Consider the following 16,602-nt stretch of genomic DNA (forward strand, 5'->3'; position numbering starts at 1 on the left):
TTCTAACCTCCCAGCTTCTGCAATGTGTTGGTCAGTTTCATAGCCCCTATATTGAAAGTTAATTAGAATAAAAAGTTTATGCATTTACTCCTTAAAATGCAGTAATTATTAAAAAGAAGCAGCCAAGAGAAAACATTCAGAAATTAACATGGTCTAGCTCTACGTCACATTTAAATGGATTCTGTACTGTTGTATCATGATAGCTCACAAAAAATAAAGGTGCCTTAACTTACAATCACTTCCAGCTTTCCCTGGATGTCATGAGACTTGATAACCCAATTGACAGACTTTCTGCACTTGAGGATAAGCACCACATCCCTGACAAGTCTGGTGCCTGGCTGAGATGGTTTAATGTCAACGATTATATCCACCTGGAGAGCACTGTATGTGGAAAATAGAAAGTTAGAACAGAATGCCAGAAATTTTCAGCTATCAACCTTCTTCCAATCCATCATCTTTCCACTGTCTGGCCAGCTGATTAAAATGCTGGATATTATCCCGGGCAACACAACATGTGCAAAACAGATTGTTATTCCTTATACACTTAAGTGATTTTGCATAACAATAGAAACAAGTACTTTTTAGAAAAAAATATATTTCTGTCTCTTATTTACAGGAAGTGTGCTACTCAATTCACCTATTATTTAGTGCAGGTAAGTTATATGACTAGCAGGTTGCTTTCTAAAGTAAACATAATTTTCTTATTTCACTGTGACAGTGCCTAAATACAACTGTTTCCATTTTCTCTGGCTATAAATGTATTAAAACTTAAAATAATACCTAAAAAAAGTAAAGAAGACAAGCAGGTTAACACACATGCATAAAAAACCCAACTAAACCACAAGTACTATACTGGGGGGTGTCTCTGCCTAAACAGTTAAATTGTGGAATAACTTTGCTTAAGATCTTGCGTGCTTTGAGGAATTAAGCAGTGTACTCAGTTTCCACTACTTCTGGGTATATAGTTACTTTAAAAAGAAAAAAACCCAGATGTCCAGCCTACTGCTTGCTGGAAAATAGATGAAAACTATCCAGATTTTCAAGATCACAGTAAAATAAGTAGAGCAAATGGGTTCTTACCCATCAATAACATCTCAACATGCAAAATACCAATTCAACAGAAAAACCTATACTTCCAGACCATCTTATGGGGCCATACATTACAAGAACGTGCTCATCTCCATGTAATAGGTTCCAACTAATATTCTACACTGAGACTTCATGTATCTTGGGACCTTTGATCCATCTCCTGAAGCTTTACACATGCCCAGCTCAGCTTCTGTATGTTTCTTTGGGGATTTAAACTTCATAAGGATAGCTGTGGATAACACATAAAACTAAGAACAAAGTAACTTAGTACCTTTTTATTTTTTTACTTTTAAAAAGCAAAACATTTAAATTTCTTGCAGTGTTATCATCTCAAAAGCAAGTTCCTATTGTACTATCACCCAAAGCCAAAAGCTTGGAACCAGGTCAGTCATTGTGTAGCATTACAAGGGACTGGAAGGATGTTTAGCATCAGCTCTGTTCAGGATGGGGCTGCATCATCATTTGGGGTTACCTACTTCACCTCCACAACACTACCATTCCACTCCACTACCACTCCAATCAACCTCAACACTTCCTTACTCTCCCCAGGTTACTATGCGAGGAAATTATCAGGCTCTGGGTTCAGCATCTTGCAATGAGAATTATCCTTTTCACAAAAACACCTACTCCCACCTCCATCTCCCTGTGTGGTTTTCTCATTAGGGATAGGATGCACTCACATGCAGCTGCATGAGGAGCAGAACCAGACAATGCCAGATATCCAGTGAATGCAGTAAGCAGACAGGATTTTAATTCTACCTTATCTCTGATGAAACTGTAACCATCTAAGTTTCACAGCAAATTTCTGTTCTAGCAATCATACTTGGCCCTTAGTCATACTTGGAAAACCTCTTCCTATCTGAAGCAAACCCCACTTCTGTTCTCCCACTAAGATCCAGGAAAGACCAGCAAAAGATGAGTATTCTATATGTCCTACCTCCCAAAGGTACCTTTGACAATTTAGAAAATCCTCAAAATGTGTACAGAGAGTTACTTTTCCTAACCAGTAGTTAAAACATTTTTTAGTCAGCCCACCACTGTCAACCCTTAAGAAATCCTGTAATTATCAAACTATCCCTTGAACTCAACTGGAAACTTGACAGAAAATAGTGTTGTGAATCTTCAGAGCAGCTGTGGAACACTTACCATAGACCACAGATCTCTTGCAGCCTCTGGACACTGTTTGGGAGCCCCTGTCCTAGACATTGCTGCCAGTCATCCCTACCAGTGACAGGTCAAGATTACTTTCAACCTCTGTCTCACCTCCTCATACAGTGGTCTAACCTTTAAGCGTCTCTATCAGATACTGCCCTTACTGATATTCCCTTATTCACCTTATCCTTGGAAAAATGTGATTGATTGAGCAAGAAGAGAGACTGCTTTGCAGTCTTGTCCAGAAAAATCCTGTGATTATGAAGCAGAATTCAAAATCTTTACATACTGAAGAACCAATTTCTATTTAAGGTATGAAAGCCCAAGCTTTTCCTTAAGGATGAAATGGCTACTTTCAGTTGATTTTTATAAGACAAGTGAAGTTTTTTGCTATTACTGCAAACAGTTTTAGTCTATTTAGATGATACTTTACCTGTTAGGATTGGAATTTGGAGTACTTAGTTCAATGATATGAACTTCTCTTTCCTGGACTAAGTTAGACATAAGGCACCCCTCTGCTGGTTTCGGTTGTAGGTATCCCGCAAGGTAATTTAAAGAGAGAAAATTCTTTTTTATGTTGCACGAGGGAGGAAAAACTTGATCTGGAGTGGGGAAAGAAAGAAAGAAAGCATAGGGACCTTTAAACACAGATGTCAGCTTAGATGTATGCACACACCACATCAACTTCAGGGCTCACTATATTGCTGAAAGTTGTATCTACCATCTATTATAAGCACATGGGACAAATCATCATATTGAAAAGGAGATTACTGTTGTACCAATACATCAACTTTCTAATAGTTACTATTTATGGATTTAAACACTTATTGAAAGAAAATCCCTGTAAAGAAAAATGTGAAAACAATTCTGAAGAAAAATATGTGAAAAACCTTTCCAAATTAATAAAATACATTTAATTTGCTCCTTGCATCTTTACAAGAGATTTCTTTCTATTGCAATTTACTCAGCGATTACTTTTGGAATCAACTCCTTCTCCCTGTGGAAAATATTTTATTCTTGTTATTATAAACTTACCATGCTTTAAATACTACAGAAAGTACTTTCCATTTCCTTACTTAATATATTTCCTATATGCTCTGTAGTCAGAGTCAGTATTGTCTAGAAAGCAACAAATATTGCACATAGAAAATTAAAAGCATTGAGATAATTATGGAATCAGCTGTTGATATTACGAAACTCTGATCACAATATGCATAGCTGAAATGATGAAATTCTAGCATAGCTATTCAATATCTCTTTTGTTTTAACCAAAAAGCTGAATATGAGCATCACAGAACCCCAGAATGTGTGGAGCTGGAAGAGATCCACAAGGGTCATAGTATCCAACTGCTGGCCCTGCATCGGACCATTTTACAAGAGTCACAATCTGTGCCTGAGAGCATTGTCCAAAGGCTTCTTAAACTCTGTCAGGCTGCTGCTGTGACCACTGCCCTGGGGAGCCTGTTCCAGTGCCCAAACACCCTCTGGGGGAAGAGACACTAGTGTAAAATGCAAACCATAAAGAACAGTCACTTCATGTGAAATTCTCATGCACAGCCTATATTACTGTACCCCAAGAAACAATATTTCTACTGAGAATCAGGAGCACTTTGCCTTTGAGATAGCTTGACATATGAATTGTCATAATACATAGAAGGACTAAGTACTATGTTTGAGTACTTGAAATCCTGTAAGAATACAATTCCACATGTCTGGGTCTTCAACCATTGCTGTACAAGAAAGACTTTTCCTATTAAGGTCAGCAGCAAGATAAAAAAAAAAAAAAACCTTCCAAAAAACAAACAAACAAACAAACAAACTAGCATGCACTGTGAACACAAAACTGTGAAGAAACTCTTATGAGCTGTGATGAGACCATGCACTCTCTAAATGAGAGCTGAAATGTCACCTCTGAAGTGCATTTGTGCGTGCTACCCAACCCTGCAGGAAGAGCAGAAACTCCTGTGACCCAGGTCTCTGCAGAAACAATCAGGGGAGTTTCTTCTCCTGATCTTACACAAAGTAGCCTTTGAATATTAACCCTGTTGTGTCCCCTAGAGAAGCCACTAAAGCTGTATAAGGCTGTAACTCTTCATACTGCCCAAGCAAAGCACTTCTCTAACATCTGGTGTGTGCCCTGCCAGATTAGCCTTGAATGCAGCTGCAGTTCTGTCAGCTCCTCCCACAACAGCACAGAATGGAAAATGATCCCAAATGGTCTATGTGTAACTTAACTTTTAAATATATATATATACACACACACACACAGAGGGACACTAGGTATTTTCTTCTTAACTGCGGTACAACGTGATTCAGGTCATAAAATACCAGTTCTGGAGTAGTTTGTGGGTAATTACCACACGTGCTATCATTTGCCATTGCAAAGAACTCAGTTCTTGCTCCTGGCACTTCCATCAGGCGTCTCTGGAGCTCTCCAGAAGTGCTGCTCTTGCTGCCAGAAGCACAGAGAGTCCCCAGCCTGGGCCTCCACTTGATAGCAAGCTTTTCCTCTGCAGCAGATTTCAACTCTGTCACGGGCTACTTGACATTCACACCAGAATGAATTTACTCTTATCCACACCAGTTACCAAAATCGGGCTGGAGCAGAAAAGAAAAGTGGATCCATTTCATCTTTCTTTGCTCACTACACATCTCCTCTTTGTTAGTTGCAGGGCTGTCTACATACTTTGGAAAGGGACTGCAGGTGTCTGCAATCAATTAAAAACATTACCAAACCAGCCAACAAACAGTCAGTTCATGAATTCTGTGCCTCTCTCATCTCCCCAGACTCCCAACAGAGAATCAGACGTGGGGTTTGCAGGCAACACCCCCAGCAGAGGGTCTCTGGCCAGCAGCTGGGTGCCAAGGAGCCCTGCTGGCCCAAGGCAGCAGAGCTGTGAGCAGGGGCTGGCAGCCACCTTCCTTCAGCGAGCGCCAGGCGGCCGCCACGGACACAGAGCGCTGTACGCCAGGGTCTGCAGCTTCTGGCTGCAGCACTTCTCTTTTCCTGATGAGGACAGACACTGTCTGCTCTATTCTGCACCAATTAGGTGCCATCCACAGGTTCTGGGCTGAAGTTGAATAACCAAGCTTAACATCATCCTGAGGAGGTTTTTCGTGCAAATGAGCACTCTTAATCAAGTGTCACTTCCCTAGACAGGCACTCTGGGCAGCAGCAGTTGGATTCAGCAACAAAAATCCCATCCAAGCAGAGCTTGCCTTTCAAAATCTCATTTGGGCATAAGCAAGGTGGTTGGAATTTTCCTTGTGCACCCTGATGGTAAGGCTTATTTATGTGTATTTCACAGTTTGCTAGCCCTTAGCACAACAGAGATCAGAACCCTGGCTGGCATTTAATGGCAGGATAGAAATGGGATCAGGGAAGGGCCTACAGGGGTCTCAGGAGGGAGGATGCAAACTCTAGGTAGTGCTCATCCTGCAGCAGGACACACAGCTAAGCCAGACACAATGGGACCATGTGCCAGCATTAAACCAAGCAAGCATGGCATGCAGGATATGTGCACTGGTGTGTACTGGCTATAAATTCAGTCAGGACAGAAGCACAGTGTTACTGCCAGTAAACAGACTGTACATTTTCTAATTTAGCTACTGTTAAAGCTAATATTTTTTTCTTATTTAGCTAAGAAATGTGTTGAAATTATGGTCACTCCAGGCTAGCACATTTGCCCTGGATTTACTGGTGATGCTGGATGCATTAGGTAACGTTTAGCTAACTGATAAGACTTCCTGACGTGCTCAATCACATCTCACTGAAGCATGAGGAATTAAACTGACTTCTGCTGAACAACACATAGCAAGAGCACTTTCACCATGAGCAGTCCTGCTTTCTAGAATCTGACAGTGATTATCACAGCAGTCACTCTGCCATCTCCTTCATTACACAAACCAAGGCAAGAACAAGAACCCTACTTCTTGCGCCCTCTTCTTCCACACCCCCATTCTGGCCCCTTAAAATTCTTGCTGTGATCACCATCCCTGCAGTATTTGATCAGCCACTCTTTAGAATCAACAGGATTCAGATGCACTTGGCCCTGATCCAGTTTGCTAGTGCTCTCAGCTGCCTTTCATTTGCAGTTTCAAAAGTGACTTAAAAGACCCATGGCATCAGAAGCAGCTTTATTCTATGAAAGATCAGCCTTCTTCAGATCTTTCTGTCCTTTGGCTTGCATTTTCTGTTTTCTGTATTCAGCTACAGCCTACATTTCTAAAATATTCCATCTTCCAGTTTCAGATTGGTCTAACTTGACTGAAGCTGAAATGTAGACAATTAAATGAATACAGCCATCAAATTCTGCATCAGTCACATAGCAAGGAACTGCTTTGTGTGACCAGCTACAGATTATGAGCAATACTAGCAGTGATTCACAGACTGTCTGCTGAGGGTACCTTACTAAAATCTCATGAGGAGTGTAAGTTTTCCATGAAAAGCCTCAAATGTACGTCACTGCATGCTGTGGTTTGTGAAATCCAGTGATTCCATTGTTCACTCTGCAGAGAAGCAAACCAGGAGCACATCCCACGTGGTTTTTACAGAACTCCTCACACGACTGCAGCAGTTCAAGCACTGACCCTGTCCCCACCCCTGAACACATGCAAACCCCCCCCCACATACACACACATTCACTTCTGCCAAGAATTTAAATCAAAATCAAACATGGTTACAGCTGAGCTGGTTTGTAGGAGCCTTCTCAGAAACTATTTTGGTTGCCTGCCAAGTTCCATTTTGTGTACTTGCTCCTAATTAAATTGTGTTTTAGTGCATTCTGAAGATGATGCTAAACTCTCCTCTTTAGCCTCCCGGTTTGACTGGAGACAGGCAAATCAACAGACAAAATTTTATCTGTTTTTTTCAACATATCTAATTCAATATTTGTCTCCACAATGCAGAGATCACTACTCCCATGTATATGTTTCAAGAGCATTTTAATAAGCTAAGAAATATATTTCTGAATGATTTTCTGGCATTAGAAACCATGACTGATGCCAAGTAGAGCCAAAAAGAAAGAAAGAAAGAAAAAAGCCCCACACAAGGGAATCCTCTACAAATTTGGCAGGATTTGGATAAAATTAACTCAGGCATGTTCTGATGTTGGGGGGCAAACCTCCTATGTGAGGAAATCAAATTATCAGATACATGTGGTTAGGAAAGAAGGTTTTGTCCACAGAAGGCTTTTCATTGGTTTTTTCTTTCCTGTAACCAACTAGTTCAGCTGTTTGGGAGTTTCTGTAGAGATATTCCTGCAGAGGATCATGCAGCTCTGTTGTGCCAACACCACTCAGCTATGGATCCCCACCCCAGTATGGGCCTGTGTGAAGTCCCCAAGGAGCTGGAGTCCTCTCCCACCTGCACTAGGCCACCTGAAGAACCTGGCATGTGGCTCAGAGGGACAGGAAACCTTTCTCTTTGGGATGAAAATACATAAGTACAGACTAAAGTAACTTAGTCTGGTGAGGAAAGCAATAATTCTTTGCCCAAAGAAGCCTGGATCCTTATATGAGCAAATACTGAAAAAAATAAATGTAACACAGCTCTTTCTAGAAATTTCCCCCTACTTCAAGGTCTCTCCTTCTTCAGATGAATGCACCCAAACAATCACCATGAGTAACTGATTCTGTTTAAAAGGCAAAGTTTGACTTTTGTGAGAGTCTCCACATTTATGAGCATAAAGTGATGGCACCAGAATCCATTAAGTTTCCTAAACCCAAGGTCTGGTCTTTAGGCTTGCTCTTATTTCTCTGCTTCCGCTTTCATATCATATCTCTTGGAAAATGAGAGTTAGGAGCAAAAATTAAAATAAGTGAAATATAAACAACACATTCTCAGTAATTGAAAGTGTCTATGAATTCAGTTGGTTTTGCTCTGGTTTACCTTCTCCTACTTTAATATAGATGTTTCTTGATATTTTCAGTTCAGTGAAAGATGTTACTGCGCCATATTCCTTCTGGGCCCACTGCAGTAGATGTTCATTTTTCTCAGGAAAAAACTTTTCTTCTGTTTCTGCTGACAAGGAGAAGTTTCCCTTCTCAAACTGAACAACGGAACCTACAGACACCTGATGGGAATAAAAACAGATTTTAATGTGGCACATTTATCCATGCAGACACGTAGCATGTTTAGGCACTGTAACCTCTCACACCCAAACACAGTGACTGAAGGTGATTATGGGCTCTTCCCACTTTATATTTTCACCACCTAGAAGCACCTATGCCATGGGCTGGTTTCATGGAGCATCTCTACAATGCTCCTAACACATCAAATTCTGTGTAAATTCCAAGTGTACAGTCTCAGAGGATGGCACTGACACAGCACATGCCAGGTCATGCTGGATTGTGTACTGTTATAGCAGAGACATGTGGGACATTTTCACAGAGCTTTGGCCTAACTAGAAGAATCTCCCATGCATGAAATTCACAGGATTTAGGGACTTAATCAGTGATTATTTTGCAGGAATATTGAATGGATGTTGGCATGCCACCCTCAGAGACAGTTTATCCAGTAAGAGCAGCAGAAGTTTTTCATTTACACACTGTTTCCTTTTTTTTTTTTTTTTTTAAATGGTCAGCATCAGGGTAAAGCAGCATCAGTGTGTCTTTTTAAACATTTCAGGACAGCATGAGAGAAAATATTATTCCTTCTAAATAACAATCAAAGAAATTGATTACCTTGCAATAATACATTTTTGCTGTGTTTTTCATTTGAGATGGTAAAATCTTTGCTAACACAACAGCTGTCTTCCTCAGAATACTCTTGGTTTTTCATTTATTACTAATTAAAACTTGAAAACTGTTTTCATCATCCTGCAGCATGACAAATGTCTTCCTGAGGGACAGATCCTATCAGAGTGACCACATGCTTCAAGGGAGGAACCGAGAGACAGAAAGCAGAGCAACTAAAAACTCTGGCACACGCATCCTCACTAAGTGAGAACACAGTAAACATCTTTGAACAAACATGAAGCTTATCATATTTATTTTTTTCAATCACATACTAAAGTCTATTTGAAATGCTGGTTCCACTACCCAGGTTTTAGAAAGGACTGCAGAGTTCTACTGTGCTTGCCAACGTTGGGATTTTTACTACACAGACCTAAGGCAAGGTTAAGTGAGCCAAGCACGTTATTTGCTCTGGAAAGAATTCAACAGACCCTTCCAAAAAAGGCAACCATCACTGTTTCAACACCTGCCTTGAACATTAACTACTTACTCTTCAGAACAAATCAAAACCAAATCTAACATGCTTAGGATAATGCAAAGCATTGAAGTCAAATAATGTTTTAAATATTTGGGAACTAACCAATTTTTATCTGAGCACTAATTATGCACTGACTGAATGATTAAGAGACTGCTGCCACAGACACTCCTATCTCCTCCCTTCGACTCCTTTAGTGGTTACTTTCTGAGGCTGCAGAGAGGAAAAAGTGCCCCAGCTCTATTTCTTCCAGTTGTTGTGAGGACATGAAAAGGAACTGCAGTGGAAACATCCTCTGCTGTTGAGTAAACTTACATGTATGTCCTGTCACTTTTCTGAGACTAAATGAAGAAGCTGGACATGGAAAATCTGTTTCCAAGATACTGGCATGGCCACTAACCACAGCGAGCACCACAGTTCAAAGAGCTGCTCCTCAGAGGAAATGAGGATCAAGCATAGGATATTGAAAATATGCTACCAAAACCTGAGTACTCCATCAAAGAACAAACCATATTTAGGAACATATTTTGGTTGCATACACTACTACCCTGATGACCACTGGGGAAAACAGGGCCTGAAATTTTCTCTGCACCATACCAAATCAAGGAAACATACACCCCTCATGCTGGGGCAACAAAACAAAAACAGCCTTCACACATCCTTAAGAAAAGTTCCCAGTCTGAATAACACTGTCCTTGCAAGGCTGCCATGGTAGTTCAGGACATCAGTTACCTGGCAGAAGTGCCAAATTTCAGGAGTTACTATTCCCCAGAGGGAACAACTCTCAGAACCTAACCTGAGTCATCTCAAATATATGCAGTGGTGAGTGGCAATACTGCACACACAAAATAGCATATTCTGTTCCTTATTTTACCTATTTCCTTCTCTCCCTTTAAACATTTATTGCCTTTTTTTCCCTTTGAATCTGATCCAAGGGGATATTTACTTTGCTCTATAACACTTAAAGTATTTAAAACTGTTATAATTCAGAACTCCCAAGTAGGAAGCAAGTTCATAATTCAGCCTTGAGAGAGAGGTGGGCACCTCTGGGCCATGACTCAGGATACAAAGGTAAGTGTGCACAGAGATCCAGCATGAACCAATCCCTCCCCTAACAACAACAGCTACACCACTACCCACTGAGAGCCTGCCAGCACAAGGACCACCTCATCACCCCTAAAGCCATGATGGAGGCAAATATACCAGGAGGAAAAGAAGCAGCATCCTTCATATTTTATCTGAGCTGTACAGTATCAGACCTGTGGTGGAACATGTAGGAGAGGAGTGTACCTGCTCAGAATAAAATCAGAATATTTGAACCAGCTACTGGAGTGGCCTACATGGGGATCAGTCAGCTAGTGTTTGTTGGTATTGTACTTTCTTACAGAGTAAAAATAAAGCCACAGATGGAGAAATATCAGGTATTCCAAAACTCAAAAATGCATCTTTTGTTGTTCATAAGCCCATATACAACATACTTTAATCATCAAGAGAACAATTCTCTTCAAGTGAATAAGAAACATGCTGCTTTTGAAATTACATGCCACACTCGTGAACCATCTATCAAATCTGCACAATCCTTACAGTCACAGAGGTGTGATGCTTTCAGGCAATGACAGAATTTTTCATTTTAGTGTTCTCAAGAACACATGCGGTCATTAGAAAATTCCACTTCCAGTTCTCACATTTTTAAAAGCATAGACATAAGGAGCATTATCTTAAATACATTTTAGATTTTAATTCAGCTTCCTGGGAGATACTCAGTTTTGCAGCTACCAAAGATCCTTATATAATGAAGGCTGTTCAATGTTTTCTCAGGATGAAAGCAGAACCTTATGAGATCAGAGATCCTGCACATTTTTATATACCTAGGAAAAAGATCCTGGGATTTTCTATCAAAGCTGAATCTGTGTCAAATCAAGTGGAACTTTCCAAACCCATATGGAACAGTTACTAGAATGATAAAGAAACAAACAAGAAAATCTGTGGGAAGGGGAAACCTGGTACCAAGGTTTAAGGTTCAGCAGGAGTTTATTAATTGCACACAGGTAACTGCCCACTTAATTTAACAACATCTGAATAGACTCAACATAACACTTGTTTGATATGAGCAAAATAAGGCAGCAGAAGCTTTTCCAGGGATTCTGTTTCAAGTTAGAGGCAATTTAGTGGAAGAAGTGAGAGGAGAATTAAAGCCTATCTATGCAACTGCAGCTATAGTTTCCACTGGAACCAGTGACTCAGAAACAACCTGTTGTGATTTATTATCTCCACGTCACTAACACCAGTAGTCTGCCAAAATCCACTTCTGTAAACTTCCACTGGCTAAACCCCCTGTTTACTGAAGCAAGCAAAGAAAGGAGGGAGCCATGACCATACAGAAGAGAAAAGACTATCACAGGTGCCTGTTCCAGGTCCTTCAGCCTCCTGCAAGATTGGTTTGGGAATACACCTCAACAACTAAATGCCCAAAGAGTCTTTGTTTCCTCACTCTTGCAGGCTGGATTAACTTCAAGTCCACATCTTCCTGACTACCAGCTGCCTTGGTCTGAAAGTGATGGGTTTGGGCTCCTAGAGGGACCAGGAGAAGGATGAATGCTTAGGAACAGTCAGAGGCAGCAATGAGAAAGATCAGCAGGAGAGACAAGAGGCAGCATCCTCAAATCTGTCCAATCCACACTCCTAACATGAGTTCTGATTGGAACCATGACCCAGAGAGACAGCCCACTCTCACAGCTGAAACAAACACCACACAATAAAGCTTGAGGTCTGAAACCTGTCTTAAATCACATGGGATCTAGCATGAACTCAGTGACACTCTTAGCAAACCAAGCTCCCCAAAAAAAATGCAGGCCTTTGAAGCCTCATGAAAGAAGAATCCAAGGCACACAGACCTGCCTAGTTTCCTGTGAAATTTACTGGCAAGTTGGTATTCTTGAAACATTTCTGCCCAAAGTGATTACAGTGAAAGCAGAGGATAGCTATACATCATAAAATTTCCCTATTTTGGGACATCACACATACAGAATGTTTTTACTATACTCTGCATAGTCATTTCATGTACTGTATCTTGCTTCCTAAGCCAGAAATAGCACTTCTTTTCTGCAATGTCTTCCTGAAGCAAGCTTTGAAAAAAATCCAAAACCCTCAACCCCCTGGATATTTAAAGATGCCTTACTAGGGTTATTGTGCTCTTAAACTCCTTTTACATGCATCATTTTCAAGCACGTATTGACCACTCTGTCATTTTCTGCCATTCCTACTGCTGACCAAATCCTTCCTCTCTTTTGCCAAGAATCACCACCACAGGTAGCCCAAGGTCCCCCTAATATTTCTGAGAATAACCCATTTATACAGACTTTAGAAAAGCAGTATTTTGCCAGGGTTAAATCATGCCAGGAGACAAAGTCTACAGGGAAATTTACCATTGTGAAAAGCATAGTAAGAGTTACTGTTTACTAAGCCCTGCTTTTAATTTGACACAAAATGTTCATTTTCACATTTTTTCAAAAGGCAAGGAAACAGTGTGGGGAGGAGAAGGGAGAACATGAACGTTTCCAAGTGGAAAAGGGCAACTACAGGATTATTTCCAGCTCCTGAGTAGAAGAACGACAAAGACTTATTAAAAAAAAAGCAAACTCAGGATTCTACAGTAATGTAAATGTCCTTTTAAATTCCTCTTCACACTGTTACACAACACTGAAAATCTCCTGCTTTTACTTTGAATAGTGAAAGGTCACTATTTATACCAAATTTATCACTAGTCATGCATTTCCTATCCTTCCTCACTCTTCTCCTAGCAGAGCACTCTGTTCACATCTGGGTCTGTTTAACCAGTGATTGGAAATTTAGCCTCCTGATTTCCCGTTAAATACTAGGCACAGGAAAACAAATAGCACTTGTTTTTCAGTGAGTTTTGTCAGTCATCCAAATCTAGTGCAAACCATAGAACAGCCTGTGGTTTGGTGGCAGTGACCCAAAATATGTGAACCATATTTTCATGAAGTGAGAGGAATAAACCAGCAATTGGCTAAAGTAATAAGAACATGGATTTTTCTTCTTAGAAATACAGAAATGACTTATAATTAAACTCTTAATTCTATCACTTCATCTTCTTTAAAGCTTTTACTTTATCTTTTCAAATCTCAAACCAAGAGCAGGTGATCTGTTTCTGTATTTATCATTACTGCTCTTGCTTCTTCCATTTCACTGCCTTAACACACACTTACTCCTAGCTCTTGCAAGTAAGGTTATTTGTTTGCATAAGTGTTTTCTTATCCATAACTTTTACTCATTCAATTGCCTGAATAACTAACTCAGAGAAAAAGCTGAAGCACCACTTCTTAAAATCATACATTATATAAAATCACATATGTAGATATTTAAGGGGGTTTTGGATCTTTTCTAAAAGGAAATCACAAAGGATTGGGATCTTTTTTCACTAATTCTCACTACTTTCACTTGCTGAGTAAAGACATTCCTAGGCTATAAAACCAATTGAAAAAGCTACCAAATACAAAGAAAGAAAATTACTTTCTGAGTAGCACCTATAAAACCTTCTTTCTGTGCAGTTTCATAAAACTTCTGGTTTTGTGCCAAGACATGTTCTCAATAAACTAGCTTTAGGGAAGGAGAGAAATGACGACTGGATGGGAAGGAAGGAAACTATTTTGCTGTATGAAAACCTAAAAGTGGGGTGGTGGAAGAGGTCTGGTAATGTTTTTCTGCAATACTGACTTGCACCAAAATCACAGGTAAAAGCAGTATCTACAGTAGTTGTCTAGGTTACATAAAACTGTGATGTCATAATTTAAGCAGTCTAATCACTAGTGAACATGTCCTTCAACTTCCTCTCCCACTCCCCTTTATAATGCAATTTTGGCATTTATTCCCTGCAGAGGAAGAAAAATAAAATGTAGCACAGATGCCAAGCATTCCCCTGGCTGAACTGAACAGAGCTTCCCACCCATGCAACACTCTTCAGAGAGATCAGCCCACAAACACCTGAACAGAAAGGGCCCAATTCCCAGATGGATGTATTTTTGTGACATGTACAAATATACAATCAGACCAGTATGTCTACATGCACCAGCAACTGAAGTGATGATTTACAATTACTTAGGCCAGGCAGTCCATGCACTTACCCATTGCAGGTATTTTTGGATTGAAATGCCATGATACTAAGGTACATTTATTTTTAACACAATGAAAATAAACTCCAGACTTATTTTACTAAAATTACAATAATTTCACAACATCACCTACTTCACCCATCAATATACAGCAACTCATGCAGAGTCTGAAAATAACCTGTCCATGTATTGTTAACACCACACTAGACAGACGCCGTATATTCTTTTCTCTTTCTCGTGCACACATAAAAAATTTTTGTCAGGCTTATATCAAGATGCCCAGATTTTTTCTTAAGACTACTCACTAGTGTTCTTCCTGATTGATAGATGGGGAAAGCACCCTGAGAAGCAAAATGACAACACAGGCAACAGAATAGTGAAGCACAGCTCCTCTTAGCAGCCATGGCCTGTCATGATGGCTTCCTCCTCTGTGAGAATCACTGTGCTTCCATTCAGCACCACTTTGGAAAAAACTCTTCATTAAAAAAACCTGATGCTAACCCAACACAAACTTTGGTTTATCTGGGGCATGCTACCTAATTTTAATGATAATTTATTCCACTGTGAGTTTAGCCACCAGTGGGCATTTTGTGAAAATGAAACCATGAGCTGTTTCCATGAAGATAAAACATGTAAGTCACTGAGTGAAACTGTGCATTACATGATAAAAACAAATGCAAAACCACACATATACAACCAATCTGTATGTCCATACTTAAAAAATGTTTACCAAAAAGCTAATTTGTGCTTCCCTCATACTATAACCATGCACCCAAACCCTGGATTGTCTCCCACATTCATTTTAAGCTCCATTCAAGCCCAGTGTACCTTGGTTTCTCCACCTGTACAGTGCTCACAGCACTTGTGCTCCAGTTCATCATCTACTCATATCCTGGAGACACCTTTGTTAGAAATAACCTTGAAACTTATAATACAATTAATTTTTAATTTTTATTATTTACTTAAAGCACATGCCCCTGTAACAGTTTGAGAACTTTATTATGATACTTTACAAGGGAAAAAAAAAGCTAATATTCAAAAGAAATAAAGAGCTAGAACTTTACTAATGGTTCCATGATCCTTTCAGTACAAACTCTGACCTGGCTCTAGCAGTGTGGTCTTTATCAGCAGCAAGTCCCAGAAATTGTCTTTTAAATTTCTTTACACTACTTACTGTTCTAACCAGGATTCAATCAATTAAAGTCACTGCAATTCATACTTTACATACAGTATATTAATAAAATGGTGAATGAATGTATTGTTTGGAAAGTCTGAAGGAAAAGCTGGAAAGTCAACTAATATCTTGCCTGAGGCTTCCATAGAGACAGACACAATAGTTATGACACTCCTGTGGAATGCTTGCCATGGAATTCATGGGCACTAGAAAAGTTTCTTCAAATTCTAAATTTTTCATGATTCAACATACTCAGTCTTCTGTTCTGGCTATACATTTAAGGAGACTGAAGAAGTGAGAGCCATAGAGCTAAGTATTTTTAAACAAGGCCTAAGGAAGCATGCTCTGCACTCTGCAGCCCTTGGAGCTGCTATTTACAGTCCTAGGGTCAGTTGTTGTCTGGAACTCACTGGAGGCTCTGGCAGAGAGGCAGGGAACCTCTCAGCGACTAGGGCAGAAGCAGGATGTCCCCCTGCCCCACAACTCACCTAAAATAAGAAGCCCTGATTCCGGAAAAGGACAACCTTTCCTAGGACAGAGTCTGGTGCAGGGGTTGCAAATTAGCACAGCTCAACACAGGCAAACAGCTCTATACAGAACTAGAGCCCCTTGATCTCTGTTTGGCATACTGCACCTGCCCACAGGTGCTGCTAGGACTTCCTCCACATTTTTCTTGTTTTCTGTGCCACATGATTCTGTACTGTTTTTTCAGAAAGCTTTTGGGAAAACAATGTATTTGTCCTTGAGAGCAGAGTGGAACTGTGGAAAAGCAACAGATGGTGACCACATTTAAAGTTGTTCAGCCCATAACCTCATGGCTTATCACCCCGAGATGCCCTGAGAAA

At 40.1% G+C, this 16,602-nt stretch overlaps 1 protein-coding gene across 2 annotated transcripts in view; it reads right to left on the minus strand.

Moving 5' to 3' along the window:
* TGFBR3 (transforming growth factor beta receptor 3) overlaps positions 1-16,602 on the minus strand; it is a 102,393-nt gene that overhangs the window by 28,951 nt on the left and 56,840 nt on the right. For both annotated transcript variants that reach the window (XM_030226465.2, XM_030226464.2), the window contains exons 5-7: positions 8,132-8,315; positions 2,675-2,843; positions 234-381 (exon numbers count right to left, since the gene is read on the minus strand). In XM_030226465.2, the coding sequence (XP_030082325.1) occupies positions 234-381; positions 2,675-2,843; positions 8,132-8,315 (501 nt within the window). The remainder of the gene's footprint in view (positions 1-233; positions 382-2,674; positions 2,844-8,131; positions 8,316-16,602) is intronic.

Source organism: Serinus canaria, chromosome 8 (assembly GCF_022539315.1).
Source record: "Serinus canaria isolate serCan28SL12 chromosome 8, serCan2020, whole genome shotgun sequence".
Classification (NCBI taxonomy): domain Eukaryota; kingdom Metazoa; phylum Chordata; class Aves; order Passeriformes; family Fringillidae; genus Serinus; species Serinus canaria.